The following is a 19746-nucleotide window of genomic DNA, read 5'->3' as shown; positions in this document are numbered from 1 at the left end:
CTGTACTATAAAAGTGTGTGTTTTTTACTTTTTATTATAAAAATTACAAAAGTAATGAATATCCATGGTTCTTATAACTCAGATTCAATAAATACCAACGTTCTGCCATTCTTGTTTCAGACTACAGAAAATTTACATTTTAATTAATTGAATGTATCTGTCTTTCCCTTTGTGATCGTTTTTTATGCATGCCTTAAGAAGCTCTTTCTACCTCAGCATCATAAAGATAGCTTCCTGTGTTTTTTTCTAAACAGTTGTTTTCTTTTTCAGTTTAGATCTGTATTTGGAACTTGTTTTCATACTCAGTGTGAGATAGCTACTTACTTCTTGAAATATGAAAAAACATTTCCCCCAGTATCATTTATTGAATAAGCACTCCGTTCTCCTTAATAATGTATAACGCTACCTCTGTGACAGACCAAGCTCCCATACGTATTTGGATCTGTTTCTAGGGTACCTATTAGCGCTACTGCTGTATGGTCTTGCCTTAATAAGACTTTCTTGTGTGTCTTGTTACATACTAAGACAAGCTTCCTCTTGTTAATCTTCAAAATTGTTTTTGTTTTTCTTATACTTGTTCTTCATATGAATTTTAGGATTAGACTTTCAAGTTACATGAAAAAACTTTTTGCAGGACTTCCCTGGTGGTCCAGTGGTTAAGAATCCGCCTTTCACTGCAGGAGGCGCAGGTTCAATACCTGGTTGGGGAATTAAGATCCTGCATGCCGGCCTTCCCTGGTGGCACAGTCGTTAAGGATCTGCCTGCCAATGCAGGGGACATGGGTTTGAGCCCTGGTCCGGGAAGATCCCACATGCCACGGAGCAACTAAGCCCATGTGCCACAACTACTGAGCCTGTGCTCTAGAGTCCAAGAGCCACAACTACTGAGCCCACACGCCACAACTACTGAAGACCGCACGCCTAGAGCCCATGTTCTGCAAGAGAAGCCATTGCAATGAGAAGCCCACACACCGCAATGAAGAGTAGCCCTCGCTCACTGCAACTAAAGAAAGCCTGCACACAGCAACAAAGACCCAACGCAGCCAAAAATCAACAACAACAACAACAAAATCCTAATTGTTTCTAGTATAAGATAAAGCTACAGATTTTTATATATCAGCTTTGTATCTAATGATCTTGCTGAAATGTCTTATTAGTTAAAACAATTCCTGGGTTTCCTTACATTTTCTGTGTTAACAATTGTATCACCTGCAAATGACGAGTTTTATGCCTTTCTATCCTTAAAATTTAACTTCTTTTCCTTGTTGAATTATGCTGGCCAGGACTTCCAAACAATTTTGAATAGAAGTGATGGTAACAGGCATCCATCTCCTGTTCCTCAACTTTAATGATTCTAATGTGCCATTAAATATGATGTGTGCTATTGAGTTTCGACAGAGACTTTATCAGAGAAACATCTCATCTTTTATGATTTTGCCTGCTCAAAGTTTTATCACGAACAGACATTAAAGTTTATCAAATGTTCTTTCTTGCCTCTATTGGAAATGATCCCATAAGTCTTCTCTTTTGATGATGATGATGAACAGATTTTTCCTAAAATTAACTGAATTAGCAGATCTCTGAAGTTAACACCTGCCATTCCTTGCATAAGTCCTGCTTGTACACAATGTTACTGTTGTTATACGGTGCAAAATTTAGTTTGTTACTATTTTTGTACCTGTTGTTTGTTACTGCCAATGGCCTATAACACTCCTTCCTTTTCCTGGCCTGTCAGTTTGTTACCAAGGTAACAAGTGTTATCAAGATTACCAAATGAGCTAAGGAGCCTCTTTTTTTATTCTCTGGAATAATTTGTTTAAAAAGTTCGGTAAAATCCCTCTGAGAAACCATTTGGGTCCAGTGTTTGTTTCTTTCTAATTATGATTCTTTTTTTTTTTTCTGCGGTACGCGGGCCTCTCACTGTTGTGGCCTCTCCCGTTGCGGAGCACAGGTTCCGGACGTGCAGGCTCAGCGGCCATGGCTCACGGGCCCAGCCGCTCCGCGGCACGTGGGATCTTCCCGGACCGGGGCACGAACCCGTGTCCCCTGCATCGGCAGGCGGACTCTCAACCACTGCACCACCAGGGAAGCCCTATGATTCATTTTTTAATGGTTAAAGTTCTATTCAGTTTTTCTCTTTTTTTCTTAGGTTAATTTGAATAATTCTTCTAGGATACTATCCATTCCATCTAAGTTTTCCAATTGTTTAGGAAAGGTAACTACTTATTTATTTTCAGGCTTTATTATATCTGCAATGATAATGTTTTCATTAAAACAAAACCTGAAATACCTATCTTGACAAAGATTTGTCTATTTCATAAGTCTTTTCAAAGATCAAGGTTTTGGTTTTACTGTTTGTTCGTTCATTTCTGCTCTTGCCTTTATAACTTCTTTCTTTCTACTTTCTTGGTTTACTCTACTGTTTTCGAATTTTTCACAGCTATAAGCTTACTTAATTTTCTACTGGTTTTTCTTTTCTATTATACGCATTTAAATAGATTATGTGTTATTTGTAGTCCTCTTTAGCTGCATACTACAAATTTTGATAGTATTTTCATTCAGTAAGTACTTCTAATTTCCATTGTGACTTCTTTGATCCATGAGTTACTTATAAATGTGTTTCTTTTTAGTTTCCAAACAATATGGTCTGTATATAAATTATTTGGAATCTGTCGCAATGCACTTTGCAGCATACAGACAGTCTTATTTTAGGTGTTCTTGAAAAGAATGTGTATCCTTTAATTACTGGGTGCAAGGTTCTATTTGTTAACTAAATCTAGTTAGCTACTAAATCTAGTTAGCAATTGTGTCATTCCAACTGTACACATTTTTACTAGTTTTTGGTCTGCTAGATCTATCAATTGAGAGAGATGTGTCAAAATCCCAAACTGCTTAGATGTCAATTTCTTCTACCTTAGGTAATTTTTACATTAATTAATTTGAAACTAAGCTATTAGAATTGCTATATATTTCTAGTGAATTGTGGTTTTCAGTATAGTTTGATTCCACCCTTATCCCTACTAGTATTTTTTGGCCTAAATAGTTTTTTGGTCTGGCATTAATGTAGCTCCATCAGCTTTGTTTTGGTTAATATTTACCTGATATGTATGTTTTTTCATCCTTTTAATCATTTTGAGCCCTTTTAAGTATAGCTCTTATAAATAAGATAGTTAGACTGTAAAAATTCAACCTGAGAGTCTGCTTTTAGCAGGTGAGTTTGTTTACTGCTCTGGTTGAAGCTCACTTTCCATTTTCAGCACCTCAGAATTTTCTTCTTGCTCTTCTGATTTTAGCTGTGCTTTTCATTATACTGTCTTCAGTATTTTTTGGAGTTTCTAACAGAATTTTTTTTTTTTTTTTTTTTTTTACAGTTTAGACAACTGAGGTCTCAAGGTATAGTGATGCATTCCAAGTTACTGAGTCTAATTAGTATATCCTCCATTTACACATAGTTCTTCACCCTAAACTGATGATTCACAAAGTTTCTTATCACAAAAGAAGAACATTGGGAGGAATTAAAGGATAAAGTATCAATGTGTACATTTTTAGAAAGAAAAAAAACATTGTAAATGCCTGAATGGAAGGAAGCATCCAAAATTATGGACAGCAGTGTGGAGACTTTGGTGCCCTGTGTGCCCGTGGGACACTGCCCAGCACCAACCGTCACAGCCTCTGTTGGCCTGGGCCAGGCCCCATTACCTGTCTCTTGCCCTCAAGGACGAAGAGCTCACTGATCTTCTTCTGCTTGTAGACATCGTTCTTCTCCAGCAGTTTTTTGTGCAGCCAGTCAGGGTGCTTGACACGTGGTACTGGGTTCTTCACCTACATAAAGGTGAGATCGATCACTTGTCTGATGCTGTTAGTCTGGGCCAGGCCCAGGTTTCTGTAGCTTTTAGGTCACACTGCGCCCTGTTTCCACCAGTTCTCAACCTCACCTGCTGCAGAGCCGCAGGGATTGTGATGATCTTCTGTATGGCACTCCCCAGTCGCTCGATGTAGTAGTCCCAGTCCAGAATCTGAGCGCGCAGGAAGCCAGCAACAAGCGGGGTGTGCGAGAGAAAAGCAGCAGCGGCGGCATGCTTCATGTGTCTTACTTAACCCTCTCAGAAATTCTAAGGTAAAAGGTCCCGTTTCGCAGAGGAGGAAACTGAAGTGGAGAGTGTAAACGACTCTCCCGGGATCAGAGCTGGTAGGGGGCCAAGCCAGCACTGGAAGCCTGTGCCAGACCCCAAGCCTTGGTCCATCCAAGAGAACAGTTAAACGGGCCTCCCCAACATTTAGCTTCTCCAGTTTTGCCCTAAAATGTAACTATTTCCTCATTCATTACATAACAGAAAGGAGGAAATCAAGAGTGAAGTCTCCAGCCAAAAAGGAGACCTGAGTCAGGGATACTCTGCCCTGTCTAGTTTTCCTCCTAAACTTCTGAGAGTAGGAAAAAACCAGCACTCACTGTCCGAATATCAAAGTCTTGAAGGGAAGAACTCTTAAGCCATTTCCGGAGAAAGTGCTTCCTCACCGTGGGCTCTGCCTGGAAAATGGCGAGTGGAATGGCCCTGGGCAAGAAGAGACACAAAACTCAACAATGTGAAAACCTCCCTAAACCAGGTCATAGCACTTATCAAGTACACACATATTCTACATGGAAATAAGTTATTATGACCTACTTTGTAACCTATGTTTCTATTCATTGTAGTTGTTTGTATAAACTACACCAGATAAACTATATCTGATGTTTATCATACTTAATAACTAAAGAATACTTCATCATATTAAAATACCACGGTTTAATGTACAATCCCCTACCATTGGCCATCTGGTCTGTGTTTGGCCACTGTTAACAGAGCTATTTATACAAGTGTCCTTACATAAGTTATATACTCATGTGCATGTATGTAATTATTCATTGGGTAAAATATTAGAGAGCCGCCTGCTCACCCGAAAACGAAGCCAGTTTTCACATCATTAGCAAAGCAATAGGGCAACTGTCACCACCCCTTTCTTTCATTGGAGGAAGTATTTGTTATTGTGAAATATCATGAAGAAACTTAGAAAGAACACAACAGACACCTGTGCACCCACCACCCAGTCCTATCAAACTGGCCCTGCCGTTTTTATTTCATGGATGAAAAAATAAAGATGACGATGAAGTCCCCAGTGCAGCTCTCCTGACCCTCCTCATATAGAAGTAAACACCACATTTTTCTTGGTGTTTATCAATCCCATGCATGCTTTATAGAACTATTTTGTGTACCCATAAAAAAATAAGAGTACTTTCTATGTGTGTAAACTTAAACAGGTGGAAGTACACTGCATGTGTCGCCCTGCAGTCTGCTTTTCTTGCTCTATCAGTGATGTAACACGTAGCTGTGATTCAATCATCCCAACTCGAAAAGCACAGCATCAGTCTCCTCGGGGGTGTGAGTGATCCGGAGTCCTGTCCTAAACCTGAAATGGACCTTGTGATGGGGCCCATCGTAGCAGACCCTCCAAGACATCCCCACTCCCCTATGCCTGACTGAGAGGGTGCTCTCAGTCTGGTCTCCCAAGAACCCAGATTCTCCGAGCTCCAGGTGGATGGGCTCACCATGCTCTCTCAGGGGTCCCACCAGGGCCCCAGAAAGCCTTCCTGTCATCTGATCTGCAGGGGGTCTGAGGCCTAGTTCCTCCCTTTTCTAAATCCAGACTATCCCTACACTGTTTTTTTAAATATTTATTTATTTTTGGCTGCATCAGGTCTTAGTTGCAGCACAGGGGATCTTTTCTTGCGGCGAGCAGGCTCTACAGCGCACGGGCTCAGTAGCTGCGGCATGCGGGCTTAGTTGCCCCACGGCATGTGGGATCTTAGTTCTTCGACCAGGGATCGAACCCAGGTCCCCTGCACTGGAAGGCGGATTCTTAACCACTGCACCACCAGGGAAATCCCTCCCTGTACTGTTTAAGGAAGCTCATCTCTCTATGGAAGGACAGAGGTTCCACAACAGATGCAGGTTTTCAATGTGAGCATACGAGACCCTTAAGGAATTCCTTCCTTAACACTGGAAACCCTTACCTCTCTGTGACCGGAGACCCCTCAGGCTTCCGGGAGATGATGTAGCGGCAGCTCAGCCCTGCATCCTTCACCATCTGATCCCCCAGGAACTCAGCCAGGCGCCTGGCCGTGCTGATGGACGTAGACTTCTGCTCCCCATAATCTTCCAGCTTCCGAGACATGGAACGGTTCTCAGAGATCAGCTCGAACAGCTCGGAATCAGGCATGTTAGCTGCCTGGAGAAAGAGGCAGTGGGCAAAACGTCACGCAGAAGGAAGGGAGCACCACCGTGAGGCTACCCGAGACTTTCCTCCAAGTGAAAGTCTGCGTTTCTCCAGCCTGATGAGCTGAAGGCAGCAGTGTAATAGGGCTGTCTCACACCAGCACACAGCAACACTTACACCACACACAAAACCGTGCCTTTTATCAAAGTGTGCAGAAAAGTATCAAGAAACGCTTATTGAGCCATTAGCACAGAGACTGCAGAAAAGAGAAAAGACAGAGAATTGATTTTTCTCCTAAAAGGAAAAGAAAGATGGGGAAAGGAGGAACCAGCAGGGAGAAGAGGCATAGGCCAGCCGGACAGCACCTGGACCAGCTGAGGAGCCAGCAGCTTCCTTCAGCGATGAGGAGTCCAGGGGGCCTATCTGAGGACAAACAGCTTACAATTCGTTCATTATCATGCTATTTGTTTCCTTCACAGAATTCTGTCACTGGTTATAGAAGTTAAGGGGGGATTCTGAGAGGCCCTGGAACTAAGGAAGTAGTGGGAGCCCATCAGAATTATTAGCCTTGAGTTCACCTGTCACCTTGCTCACCAGGACCCTCTCTGACTGCAGGACCCTCAGAGCCAGGTGAGGACGGTGGCCTTACCTTGCTGTACAGCACGTCCAGCCAGTAATCGGCCACCTTGGCAACAGAGCCATACGCCTCCTCTAGGGTGCTGCCCTTAAGGAAGGCCTCGAATACTGAGGACTGGAAGATTTTAATCAGCTGCAGCTCCCCACGGCGTTTGACCTCGAAGCCCTTGAGCTCAGCCAGGGAACCATCCTCATTGAATACGGCATACCTAGAAACACAGGCAAGCACAGCAGAGAGGGAAAGCCTGGGATGCTGGCTGCTTCTCCTCGCCCTCGGCCTTCCTCCTGCTCTTACCCACCCCTCCAGCATCCATCAAGCAGCAAACATCTCTCCATCCTGAGGTTTATGCTTCTCCAAACTAAAAATGACTTCTCCAAACTAAAAATGACATCTGTAGAACCAGAATATAACAGGTGGAGAACAGAGTTGGTAGCATCAGTGTCGAGAACAGCTTTCCAAATTGAATCAAAAAGGCCAAAAAACTAGAACTGAGGTCTGTTCCCATCCTGGCTCCTGGTCCACTTCCTGGAGGAGTTGTTAAACCTAGTCTATCCATTTCCTTTCCTAAGCATAAAGTCTGTGGGATTCCTACCTCTTCTTCAGTTTCTTGCCTTCTTCCTTGGAGGCTGGAAGGATCATGGCAAGGTAGGGTCCGTCAACCTCAAAAAAGATGCTGTTCTCTGAGCGGGAGACATAGGTGAGCGAGGAAGGCTCAGCCAGCTCCTGGTACTGCTCATTGGTGAAGCCTTCCTGCACAGCAAGAATGAAGAGGGGCTCAGCCTCACTTGTGATCGTCCAAACCTGGAAACCACCAGCTGCCCTCCAAGGGGTGGACAGATCAGCCAAGAGCTGGGGCTCTTCCATACAATGGACACCACTTGGCAAGAGAAAGGGATCAAGTTCTGACACGTGTCCAACGTGGATAAAATGAAGTGCATCCTGCTTGGTCCAGAAAGTCACACGCATGTTTCCTTTCATAGGACACGCTGGAAAAGGCAAAACTAGCACACAAAGGACATGCTGGGGAGCCAGGCTTGGGTGTAAGGAGAAGGGCTGACAACAAAGGGGCAGCACCCAGGAACCTCTGGGGTAGTGGGCTATTCTGTGTTGCGCTGTGGTGGTGGACACACACCTCTATGTGTGAATCAAAACCCACAGAACCTCACCCTGTAAAAAGTGAATTTTACTGTAAGCAAATTAAAAAACATTCAACCAGGATCTAGGGTGACCCCAAGAGAGCCTGCAGACTGGGACAAACGAGCTTAACTTCATTATCGCTGCATGACAGAACCCTGCCAGAGGGCTGGCTTAAGAAACTCTGGCAAACCTTGTGTTGCCTGGGTGGTGTAAGACTAAAGATAAAACGCTCGACTGCAGCTGGTGAGCTTACTGCTCACAGACACATGGTTCTGAACCTATTTTACACAAATACTAGGGTTGAACAAATAAATAAATACATTAGGAAAACTAGAAACAGGAGAAAGAAGTTACTAATAAGGAAAAGAGAATAGATTGGAGCTGGATATATCAATAGACTCAGGTTATATATTTTTAAATATATGTGCAGATAAAGAGAGAAATAAACGTACATTCATGCGTGCAGGGTTATTATACACACACACATTTCCTAGCCAATCTGCTGTGAGCAGCAGTGACACCTCAGACCCCATCTCGGTTTCTAACACCACTCTCCAATAAAAGGAAGCCAGGCTCCTTGGGGAAATGGCTGATTCCAGGGTGGGACAGGGGAAATACAAGATGAGGCTGGAGTGTCTTGTAGTCCCAGGAAGTAAGAAAGTACTCCAAAAAAAGCCAAACCCAAACCCCAGAATGGGGCATGTCTCGAGGACACGCGGGTGAATATGGAGGAGCCCCCAGCGGCCAAAGGGGAACAAGCTGAGTAACAAAACATGCCAGGACAGAACTGGGTTGTGGCCCAACAGAACAAACATGCGCAAACCCACACTGACCTAACAAATGACTCAATAAAGAGACAAGCAAGGGAGTAAGTGGGAGGGAAGGGTGGCAGCTCTTCCTTACAGAAGGTTCCGATGAATAATTTTCAAGGAATGAGGGAACTAGAGTCGCCTTGGGCAGAGTGATGCCTGCTGTAACCACTGCTGAGACCACTGCTAGCGCTAAAACCAGGGGGCGAAGGTTCCAAGCGAAACGGCACATCTGCAGAATCTCGAAAGTATCTCCTCCACTGTCTTTACTAATTACAGTGGTGGCTTTGCTATGTGGCCAGACTCTGCCACTCCTCCTGGGAGTGTGGACTCACTGGCTCACTCCAATAACGCGACACTGGGAAGCCAGCAGGCAGCGGGAGTGCAGGTCCCAACACCATGCCCTGACAGAATGCTAACACGGGGCATGTACTCTGGAGTGTTCCTCCAAAAACCCCAAATAACTTCAGTCTAATAACAAACAACAACAGACAAATTCAAATTAAGGCTCAGTTAGCAAAGCACCTGACCAGTATCGAAGTGTCCTGGTCATAACAGACCAGAGAGACCAAGGGGCTGCCAGGCTGGAGGGGACTAAGGAGACAGGACGCCCAAACGCAGTGCACAAAAAGAGGGGAATCCAAATACAGCTGTAGTTGAGTTACGGTGTGGTGCCAAGGTGACTTCTTAATTCTGACAATTACACTGCGGTTTATAAAAGATCTTACTTAACATTAAGGGAAGCAGGCTGAAGGATATACAGAAATTCTCTATTCTATTTTTGCATTTTTTCTGTAAGTCTGGGTATTACGCTGAAGGCGGATGTAGACTCAGGTAACTTTTGAGCATAGCGTTTTCTGGACAGATGCTCAGGCTAGAGAAAAACAATCTGAACGTTGGAGACAGGGAGGCCTGAAGTCAGGATGGGAGCATGTCAGTGACAGCCAGCCCAGCCCCCTTTCCCAAATCCCCGTCAGAGCAGTGGCACGAGGAAGCCAAGCCCAGACGGTAGCCCCCTACTGGAGACGCAGGCTCACCTTGACCATGATGTTTAACATAGCCCCAGGGTAGGAGATGGTCACCTTGGGCTTTTTCACACTGGTCGTCTTGATGACAAAGTTTTCCGGGAAGCTGTTGGGCAGGACACACCATATTCCATCTGTGTCCAGCTCTAAGGGCCTCCTTCAGGGAAACAGAGAAATGAGACCACATGGATGGTGGACATCGACGCCTACAGAGCAAGAACCCCCTTGTCAAGTCCTTACGGTGGACAAGGCTCCCCCGGTCGTGAACCCACAGAACGAAACACCTGCCCCTCTCCAGCTCTATCTTCATCAACCTGTCCCTTCTCTCCCCCAGCCATCCGGCCTCCCCACCAGGCCGCGGCCCACCCAGCCTCAGCAGCTGACCAGGTGCAGCACTCACCCAATCTGCTCAATCAGCTCCCGTGCCTGGGTGATAATGTTGGCCCCCGTGAAGCAGACGATGCCAGCCATCTCCATGGAGTACCAGCGGGCCCTGGGAGGGACAGTCACAGCAGAGGGGGTGGGAGGGGCTCCCTCTAGAGGGTCATTAGAGTTGGGGCTGGGAGGAGGGGACATCTGAAGCAGGGAAGAACTAAGGCTGAATTTAGCTCTGTGCTGAGGACACTCCTCTGTTCCTACTTCAAGGTGCAGGGCTCCGCTCAGGAAAGTTCTGGAAGGATGCCACATGCTGCCACTGCAACAGCTCACAACCTCAGCTCAGCAGGACTCTCAATACCAGCCAGATGGCCGTGTGTCCCTGAGTCCCCTCCCACTCTCCCCAGCACCGTCTCACGCCTCCTCCGTTTTCCCAAAGCCCACTCTCATCCCCTGACTTCTCAGGGAAAACACCAGCCCACCTGGCTCAGTGTTCACACCGGGTCTCAGAGGTGTCAAGCGACCTGAGGCCAGGCCCTCCTGCCCCAGGGAACTCTGCTCCGGTTCTAGCCCTGCTCTCAGCCCCTCCCTCTCTGCCATTAAAAAGCAGCAACAGAGAATCAAGGCCTCTCCCCCTCAGACCAGTCCCTGGCCCCATCACCACCTTTCCCCTTCTCCAGGCCACCATGCCGACCCTCCCAGTCTCCAACCACAGGGGCTAGGCCTCACCTTCGATCACCTGCTCTCCCGAGGCCCCCACCCACCTGGCTGTCGGTCCAATGGACACAGGCCCCACCTTGCCTCATCTCCCTTTGGCCTCTGATCATGGGCACAGTCTCTATGGGGCTTTAGGACACCCGGCCCTGGCTTTCTCGACTTCTCAGAAGGCTTTATTTACACCCCTCACTGGTCGTATGCCAGAAACTACCACACCGCTGTCTGCAGCCCAGGATGCTCAGAAGAACACGCCCAGCAGTACTGACCCCGCTGATGCCCAGGACCCTCTGAGCCAGCGTGACCTCCACCCCTACCCGACCTGCTCTGCCACATTCCTTGAACTGGGGCCCTGCCTCTCCCCTCTCACTCGTGCCCATGGGCCCCACGCATCTCAGCTCCTCCCTTCGTCCACTAGCCCCACCGGCCCCACCAGGCACCCGGGCAGGAGCCTACCCCTTGCGCATGACGTAGCCGTAGAAGGAGTTGAGGATGCACTTGTGAGCCAGCTGCAGGGAGTCGTACAGGACCTCCATGTTCCTGCAGCGCTTTGCTTCCGCTGCCTCTCCCACCTCCACCGCCGCAGATAGCTTCTTTCTCCACACCTGAGACCCACACAAGGTGATCATCCCCCACTCTTACAGCTCACATTCTCTATGGCCAGTGGCCCAAGGTTTACTATGTTGCAAATCTCCAGTCTATAGGAAACTTGAAAAAAAGTAGAGTGAAGACCATATGCAAGAGGGGCCACTGTTGATATTCTGTGCCATATTTCCTTTATTCCATTCCCTCTCTCTCTCCTCTCTCTCTCTCTCTCTCTCTCTCTCTCTCTCTCTCTCTCTCTCTCTCTCTCTCTCTCTCTCTCTCTCTCTCTCTCGGCACAAACAATGGGAAGATGTAGCTCTCATGACCAGAGCCCCCTAAATACCTAAGCATACAACTTCCAGGAACAAGCACACTCTCCCACAGAACCTCAATACTGCTATCACACCCGAGAAACTTAACACGGAAACGTCAACTTGTTCCTCACAGGGTCGGCACGCTTGGTTCTCACCAATCCAGAATCACCTTCAATCTAGAACTGCCCCATGTAAGACAGATATCCTGAAAGGAATGCTGAACACAAAGGAATATATTGATATTACATTTTTATTTCTTGTGAGACTATGGCCTAGGAGAAAATACTCTATGACAGCAACAACTCACTTGGACACCTCAGACGTGGGGCAACTTCAGCCTCCTGGGACAGAACCCAGAACCCGGCAGCTACCTGGAGAAGGGGATGAAATCCACGCCTGAAGACCAGTGACAGAGGCAGGGGTTTCGCTCCACTAGAGGCCCAGGGGCTCCCAGTCCAAGTCCTGTTATTCCATTTACTCTCTTATTAATAGACTGGACAAGCTGAGTGACAGGGTCTCTCAAACTACGTAACTCACAAACCACTGACTGAAAGCAAAGTGCACGTCATTAGAGGCAACATCTTAGAATAACAATTTACCCCTTAGCCAATACTTATGAACACACAACTGTTTACCAGACACTAGACCAAGCGGTGGAAGATGGACACCGCAACACTAACCAGGACCGTGTGCTACTGTAATTGGTTGCAAAGGAAATGTTCTCATCACTGTGGTGGTGGTTACACAGCTGTATGCGTTTGTCAAAATCCATAGAACTGCCCACCTGAAAGGGTCAGATTTATCCCACGTCAATGTTACCTCAATAAAGTAGACACAGCCACTAGGGACGGTGACAGACATGGACGCTCGGGGGCGTATGAACTCACTTCCTGCCCGAGCAGCATTTCTTTCCGTTTGCTAGGCTACATGCTGTCACAGTGGTCAAACACCGGACATTCTCCTTGCATCTCAGAACATTTCACCTTTACTCCCCCAGCTGATACCTTTTCAGTACCTAGAAGAATGTCGGGCACATAACAGGCACTCCGTAAACGTGCTGAGCGAATGAAAGGCTTCCCAGGATTTGTATCACACGGGAAGACATCAGGCTGTTAGTGCTGAGGGGGTGGGGAGGGGGCACGCAGGACTCCAGGAGCGCCCAGTGCCAGCCGGGGTCGGGGTGGGAGGCTCGACACGGTGACACCTGGCCCTCGTGTCAACACAGGCTGTACCTCCCGGGACGCTGAGCCTCAAGGAGGCCGACAGGCAGCTCAGCTCCCCCAGCTCAGCCCCAGCAGCTGTGAGGCTGGCGTTTGGCAGCTTAGCTCCCCCTGCTCCATCGAAATGAAGCGAGTCTCAGCTAACAGGAAGTGTGGGGGGCCGGCAACACCGCACTGCCAAGCTTCCGCGATGCGAATGGCCGTCCTGAGGTACCCTAGGACAAGAAGCCAGGCCCATCTGTGTCTTATTAACTAGGGAAACAAGAGCTACTCAGGAGGTCCCTAGTAAGAGCAACTGATAAAGAAATGCAAAGAAGGTCATAAATATTTCAGCAAATTCCCCGTCCAATGTGAGAAGAAATTCTTTTAAAGGTCTGGTATTTAAAGAACAAAAAAAATTAAGAAATTTATTGAGTGCCTACTATGTGCCAGGTAATATGTTAGACTCTAAAGAACAAGACAGTCACTACACTTTCGGCACTCTGAGGAGGCAGACAGATGAACAAGTAACTCAATAGTTTAATTAAAATAAAGTGAGAAGGTATGGTGGTTCCTCAAAAGATTAAAAATACAATTACCGGGACTTCCCTGGTGGTCCAGTGGTTAAGACTCCGCACTCCAAACGCAGGGGGCCCAGGTTCGATCCCTGGTCAGGGAACTAGATCCCACACGCATGCCGCAACTAAGGAGCCAGCGGGCCTCAATTAAGACCCAGCACAACCAAATAAATTAATTAAAAATTTAGAAGTAGGGCTTCCCTGGTGGTGCAGTAGTTGAGAATCTGCCTGCCAATGCAAGGGACACGGGTTTGAGCCCTGGTCTGGGAAGATCCCACATGCCACGGAGCAACTGGGCCCGTGAGCCACAACTACTGAGCCTGCGCGTCTGGAGCCTGTGCTCCGCAACGATAGAGGCCGCGATAGTGAGAGGGCCATGCACCGCGATGAAGAGTGGCCCCCGCTCGCCACAACTAGAGAAAGCCCTCACACAGAAACGAAGACCCAACACAGCCAAAAATAATAAATTAATTAATTTAAAAAAGAAAAAAGAGTTCTGAAGCTCTTATTGAATATTTTTTAAAAAATTTTAAAGTAAAATAAAATTTTTCTCCTTTAAGAAAAAAAATACAATTACCATACGATTCAGCAATTCCACTTCCGGATATATACCCAAAAGAACTGCAAGCAGGATCTCAAAGAGATGCCTGTACACCATGGGTGAATAATTCACAGCAGAAATATTCACAATACCCAAAACATGGAAGCAACCCAACTGTCCACCGATGGATGACTGGATAAACAAAATGTGTTATGTCCATACAATGGAATATTATTCAGCCTTAAAAAGGAAATTCTGACATAAGCTACAACGTGAATGAACCCTGACAACATTAGGCTAAGAGAAATAACCTAGTCACAGAAGGACAAATCCTGTGGGACTCCACTTATATGAGGTCCCTAGAGTGACCAAAGTCCACAGAAGGTACAGAATGGAGGGTTATTGTTAAGGTAGAACAGAGTTTCATTTTTGCAAGATGAAGAGTTCTGGAGAGGGATGGTGGTGACACCTGCACAACAATGTGCATTTGCTTAATGCCACTGAACTGTACACTTAAAAATGTTAGATTTCATGTTGTGTATATTTTATCATAATAAAAAGCCAAAAAAGTTAAAAATGATAATAAAGCACAATGATGACAGTCTATCAAGGCAGGGTAGGATGTGAAGACTCACTGAGTCTAGCAGTGAAGGAAGGTCTCTCAGAAAAAAATGATTTGCTTAAATAGAACACAATTATTTGTTGATATTACAACTGAGGTATTGCTATGTATTTCTATGTATTTCCCTTAATCCTAATCCTAATCCTGGATCAAACATGTCAGTAAAAACACCCCCCTCACTCCTCCTGGTCAGAGGTTGGCAAAGTAAAGGGCCACATGGTGTGTACTGTACACATGCAGGCCTCAGTTTCTGCTGCGGGCAAATGCAGCTCAGTTCCAATAAAACTTTATTTATAAAAATGACTGGCCCAGCCATAGTTTGCTGACCCACTGCTCTAGACAATTACTTTAAAAGCAATCATTCAGAATAGTTGCGAGGCCCCAGGCCCTTAATTCTTCAAAGTTAAGAACAACTGCACATTTATTGTCTGAATGCAGGTACCAGCCCAGAGGTGGGGAGTAACACATCCAGACAGCGCCAAGCAAGGATTTTCACCTCAGAAACTAGACTCTGTTCCGACCTCACAAAGGTCAGCCTCACCTTGTGGAGACCTTTGAACTCGTAGCGCCTGTCCCGAAAGGCACGCACTGTGTCCACATAGAAGGAGTTCTCCCGCTGGCAGATGGTGGTAAGACGTTCTTCCACCTTGGTCACGTGGATTTTCTTGTATGCCTTCCGGCAGTAATCTGAGGCACAATTGAGAGTAGGGGGCACGTGAGACTCCACACAGCAGACAGGCCTCCTGGACACAGCCAAGAAAGCTAGGCAATGGATGCCAACAAACGTGGCTTTTTAGGTTAATGCGAAGGAGCAGAAAGCTCAGAAAGACGTGCTAGCGAAGCATATCAAAGCAACGGCAGCCCCGTATGAACGGACCAAACACACGAAGACCACAGGGAGGGTTTGGTAGCTGAACACGCACCGAAGGATAAATGACAAAAAGAAGCCTATAGGAAGAACTAGTTCCCAGTGGTCTCATCTAGTTCAACAACTGGTTCGACTGACCTCAAGGGGTGACACACCAGCACAGCCCAACGAAGACTCAAGTCAGAGAAAACGCAGTCTGTGGAGATGCGCGCTGTCCCAACTGCTCACCTGCCAGCCTCCGCTTCTCGTATTTAGCCTGCTCCTCGCGGGACAGCTCGTGAAAGGCCCGGGCTGGGCCCTCTGGGGTCAAGGGAGGGAACTTCTCTGACTCCAGCTGGTGCTGGATCCGATGATACTCGCTGCGACTGGCTGGCACTGGGAGGGGTGATGGGAAGAGAGTGTGTGATAGAGACCCAGCCCCTGCTGGGCTCCCTGCTGAGCAGCACCACCCAGGGCGGACACTCACTGAACTCGCCCCTCCACTGCCAGGCCATCTTCCTCTGGCAGTTTGCTCCAGGCTTGTTGAAGTCACAGGCAGCACAGGTGGCCTCATCCACCATGGCAGAGGGCTGTGAGGGGACAGGAAGGGAGCAATTAGGGTTTGGGCAAAAGAGCTTGATTCTGATGTGAGAATCTCTCTCACCTGCAGGCGGTTCGTCAAGATGATGTTGGGGTACATGGCCCCCACGTCCAGGTGGTAGATAAGGGGACACTCAATTCGGTTAGGAACATCTTTCAGGGAGATGAGCTTGGCCTTAATCTGATCACACACCTACAGAGAAAGGGGAAAGAAGTGGAGGCTGGCGACCAAGACGAAAACTTGGAGACTGTACAGAGTGACAGAGAAAGCACCATGGGTTGCAGACGGACGACAGATGACAGGCACCAACACCAGGCCCTGGATGTGCAGGGGACTTGCAAGAAAAGACAGGACAGCATCACGGGAAGCAGCAGCCTCCACCCCAAAGAACTCTGGGGTTCGGGAGAAAAGTGCAGAGTCTGTGGCCTCACATGGCACGGCCCATCTGCTAGCAGGTAGGGGACCCAGCTAGATTATCAAGAGCCACACTTCCTGGGTGCCCCGAGTGCCCCCATGGTGCAGGTGTGTGACACAACACCAACATCCCAGCAATCCCTCATCTGATGGATGAGAAGTTTCAAGAGGTGAGTATGGGCTCAAGAACGGGCCCTCTTAGACCAAACACCTGCTCTGAACTGTGATGCTAGACTGTTTCCAGCATTACTTTATAAACCAATGAATCAGATTCTGTTTCCAGCCAAGGCTATTAGCTTAAAAACCCTCCTAATGCCAAACACCTAGAAATCCTAAATGAAATGTGAAAAATATCCCTGTAAATGCAGTTCTGAGCTTCTAAGTCATCCCCAGAGAACAAAAGTGATGAGCAGACTCAAAACCAGAGCAGTGAGTTGACTCAATGGGTGCCTGGCAGGGCCGGGCCCTGTGTTGGGGTCCCCAAGACCATCCCCAGGTTTGGTGACTCACAGGGAAAAGACACAGAGCTCAATCAGCAAAGGAAAAAGGCGCCTGGGGAGAGCCCAGGCTCAAGCTTGGATGAGCTGAATTCTTCCAGCATCAAGCCATGACAACACATGAGAAGCGCTGTCTCCCAGAGAAGCTCGTGGAGACCCACTGCCCAGGGTTCTTACTGGGGGCCGTTCACATAGGCAGCTCTGCCTGCATGGACCAAAACCCGGAATCCCAGAAGGAAAGCAGGTGCTCACACAGACCACCTTGTTTGCACAAGCAACTGAGCTTCCGTGCGGCCTTCCTATCAGAGGGAAGCGAGAAACCTGCTGGAACCCGAGTTCCCAGACGCCAAGGGCAGCCGAGCAGCAGGCCTTTCCGAGGTCAGCGGCCTCAGGCCTGTGCTGTGAGCTCTTTCCTTCACACTTCTCATGCCTCCTCAGGGAGGGGCAGGCTACACACAACAGGGAGACAAAACACAGAGCCCCAAATAAAGGCAGGACTCTCAAAGGCCACCTCCATAAAAGAATAAACTAGAACAAGTCTGCTCAACAAAACCATGTGCATTCTGGGCTCTGGGCAAAGAAAGCATCTTCCCTGAGCATCTGTCATCACGGGTGCTAAGAGGTCTGTGATTTGCATTAAACTCTCCACTAAGACTGAGACCCTCCAGCCAAGGAACCAGATAAGAAGGGACATCAGGCCTGTGTCACTTTTGTGGAACCAGGAAGAAACTGTAAAATTACCTGACAGTCCTCCTACTGAAGAGGAATTCACATTCCAAAACTGCTGAGCATGGGGAAAAAACACCCACCGTGACTGAGAGAAGACACAGTGGGAGGAGACCCCTGAGAACGTCAGAGAAGTAACCTCCTGGAGCAAACATGCTAAAATGAGGCTAATTAAAGACAATAAAGACCAAAAATCTAAAACACAGGAAGAGAAACAACAAAGACCTACTGTATAGCACAGGGAATTATATTCAATATCCTGTAATAACCTATAATTGGAAAGAATATGAAAAAAAATATATATATATATAGGGAATTCCCTGGCAGTCCAGTGGTTAGGACTCTGCACCTCTACTGCAGGGGCATGGGTTCAATCCCTGGTTGGGGAACTAAGATCCTGCAAGCCATGCGGCACAGGCAAAAAAAAAAAAAAAAGAATATATTCAAATGTATGTACATACGTATGCGTATGTGTGTATATATATATATATGTATATATATAACTGAATCACACTGCTGTACACCTGAAACATAAATCACTATACTTCAAAAAAAAATTAAAATTAGAAAATAAAACAGCAAGAGAAAAAGTCCACTTTAAAGAAATAAAGCACATTTGAAAAAGAACCAATAGAGCTTCTAGAAATAAAAATATTGTCCTAAAAAACAAAAACAGTCACTGAAACTATAAAAGGCTAAACAGGCTCTGATAGCCGCGTATTTGTTTTATTTTTATTCACTCCCCAAATGTAACACCTAGTTAAACCAGAACATTAGGTATGTACTTATTTGATCCAAAATGTATATGCAGCACTAAAATTTGAGAACTACTGTATTTAGGAGTTATCTAACACTCATTAGATAACTTAATTGAATACACTGGCATTCTTAGACAAGCTGGCTAAAAAAAAAAAACCTTTAGATCTGGGGTCGGCAAACCTCTGTGAAGGGCCAGATAATAAATACTTCAGGTTTTGTGGCCACAATCTATCACATATTTTTTTACAACATTTAAAAAATATGAAAACCATTCTTAGCTTGCTGACTGTACAAAAACAGGCCTTATGGGCTATATAGTTTGCCAATCTCTAGACATTCAAGTATAAACTGGAAAACATCTAAATTATGCAAAAATTAACCAGAAGAAAAACATCAATCAGAAGGGTAGCCATATTTTATGAAATACATTAACTTTGGTAAAGTCACATTAGAAAATCACTTGAATGCAAAATTGCCCTTAGTATTAAAAAATTCCTTAAAACCCTCCAAAGAAGTCAAACTCAAGCTAGTAAGGAAAAAATGACTAAAAGGAACATCTATCAAGGAGAACAGGAAATACCAGAAACGTAATACTTATTGTTTCTAACTGAATCTCAGGCAAATGAGCCATTTGGAGAACAATCCCCCATCCATCTCTGTGCTAAGGCAAGGTCTGAAATGCTGCTCTGGAGGGAAGATGAAGACGACCCAAATAAGGGGCGGAAGGCTGGGATGACAGGATGACACCTGGACAGGCCAGACGTCGCTGTGAGCCCCCAGCTGACACCTCCCACCAGCTGTCATCATACCACTGCCCGGATGATCACTCAGGAACAAAAAGGTGAACCTGCTGCCCTTCCCCTAAAGACCCTGGGCCATCCTATAGAGAAGTTTCAGGGACTTTGGAGACAGCTACTAAGACGTACTACCTGTCACCTAGAAAGAGTTCACATCCAGATTCACTAAGGTGTCTGGAGTCCCTCCAGTTAGCATACCTTAAGCCTCACTCCTCACTCATTTCATTGGTTCTTGGACGTGAAAGTAGTATCTTTTGGGAACTCCCTGGTGGTCCAGTGGTTAGGACCCAGTGCTCTCACTGCCAGGGGCCTGGGTT

The 19746-nt window shown here is 46.5% G+C and overlaps 1 protein-coding gene and 1 non-coding gene across 2 annotated transcripts in view; one reads left to right on the top strand and one right to left on the bottom strand.

Moving 5' to 3' along the window:
* Positions 1–19746, bottom strand: part of POLE (DNA polymerase epsilon, catalytic subunit) — a 56385-nt gene that overhangs the window by 21253 nt on the left and 15386 nt on the right. The window contains exons 17-29 of the mRNA XM_060027823.1: positions 16300–16428; positions 16123–16225; positions 15885–16031; positions 15330–15475; positions 11406–11554; positions 10261–10353; positions 9873–10017; positions 7482–7639; positions 6902–7097; positions 6050–6264; positions 4451–4553; positions 3936–4016; positions 3700–3822 (exon numbers count right to left, since the gene is read on the bottom strand). Of these exons, the coding sequence (XP_059883806.1) occupies positions 3700–3822; positions 3936–4016; positions 4451–4553; positions 6050–6264; positions 6902–7097; positions 7482–7639; positions 9873–10017; positions 10261–10353; positions 11406–11554; positions 15330–15475; positions 15885–16031; positions 16123–16225; positions 16300–16428 (1788 nt within the window). The remainder of the gene's footprint in view (positions 1–3699; positions 3823–3935; positions 4017–4450; positions 4554–6049; positions 6265–6901; positions 7098–7481; positions 7640–9872; positions 10018–10260; positions 10354–11405; positions 11555–15329; positions 15476–15884; positions 16032–16122; positions 16226–16299; positions 16429–19746) is intronic.
* TRNAW-CCA (transfer RNA tryptophan (anticodon CCA)) lies at positions 13654–13726 on the top strand. Its single transcript has one exon. It is a non-coding gene; the product is annotated as a tRNA-Trp (tRNA).

This window comes from Delphinus delphis, chromosome 13, assembly GCF_949987515.2.
Source record: "Delphinus delphis chromosome 13, mDelDel1.2, whole genome shotgun sequence".
NCBI lineage: Eukaryota > Metazoa > Chordata > Mammalia > Artiodactyla > Delphinidae > Delphinus > Delphinus delphis.
The sequence above is the reverse complement of the archived record's forward strand: the minus strand, read 5'-3'. Positions and strand labels throughout refer to the sequence as shown.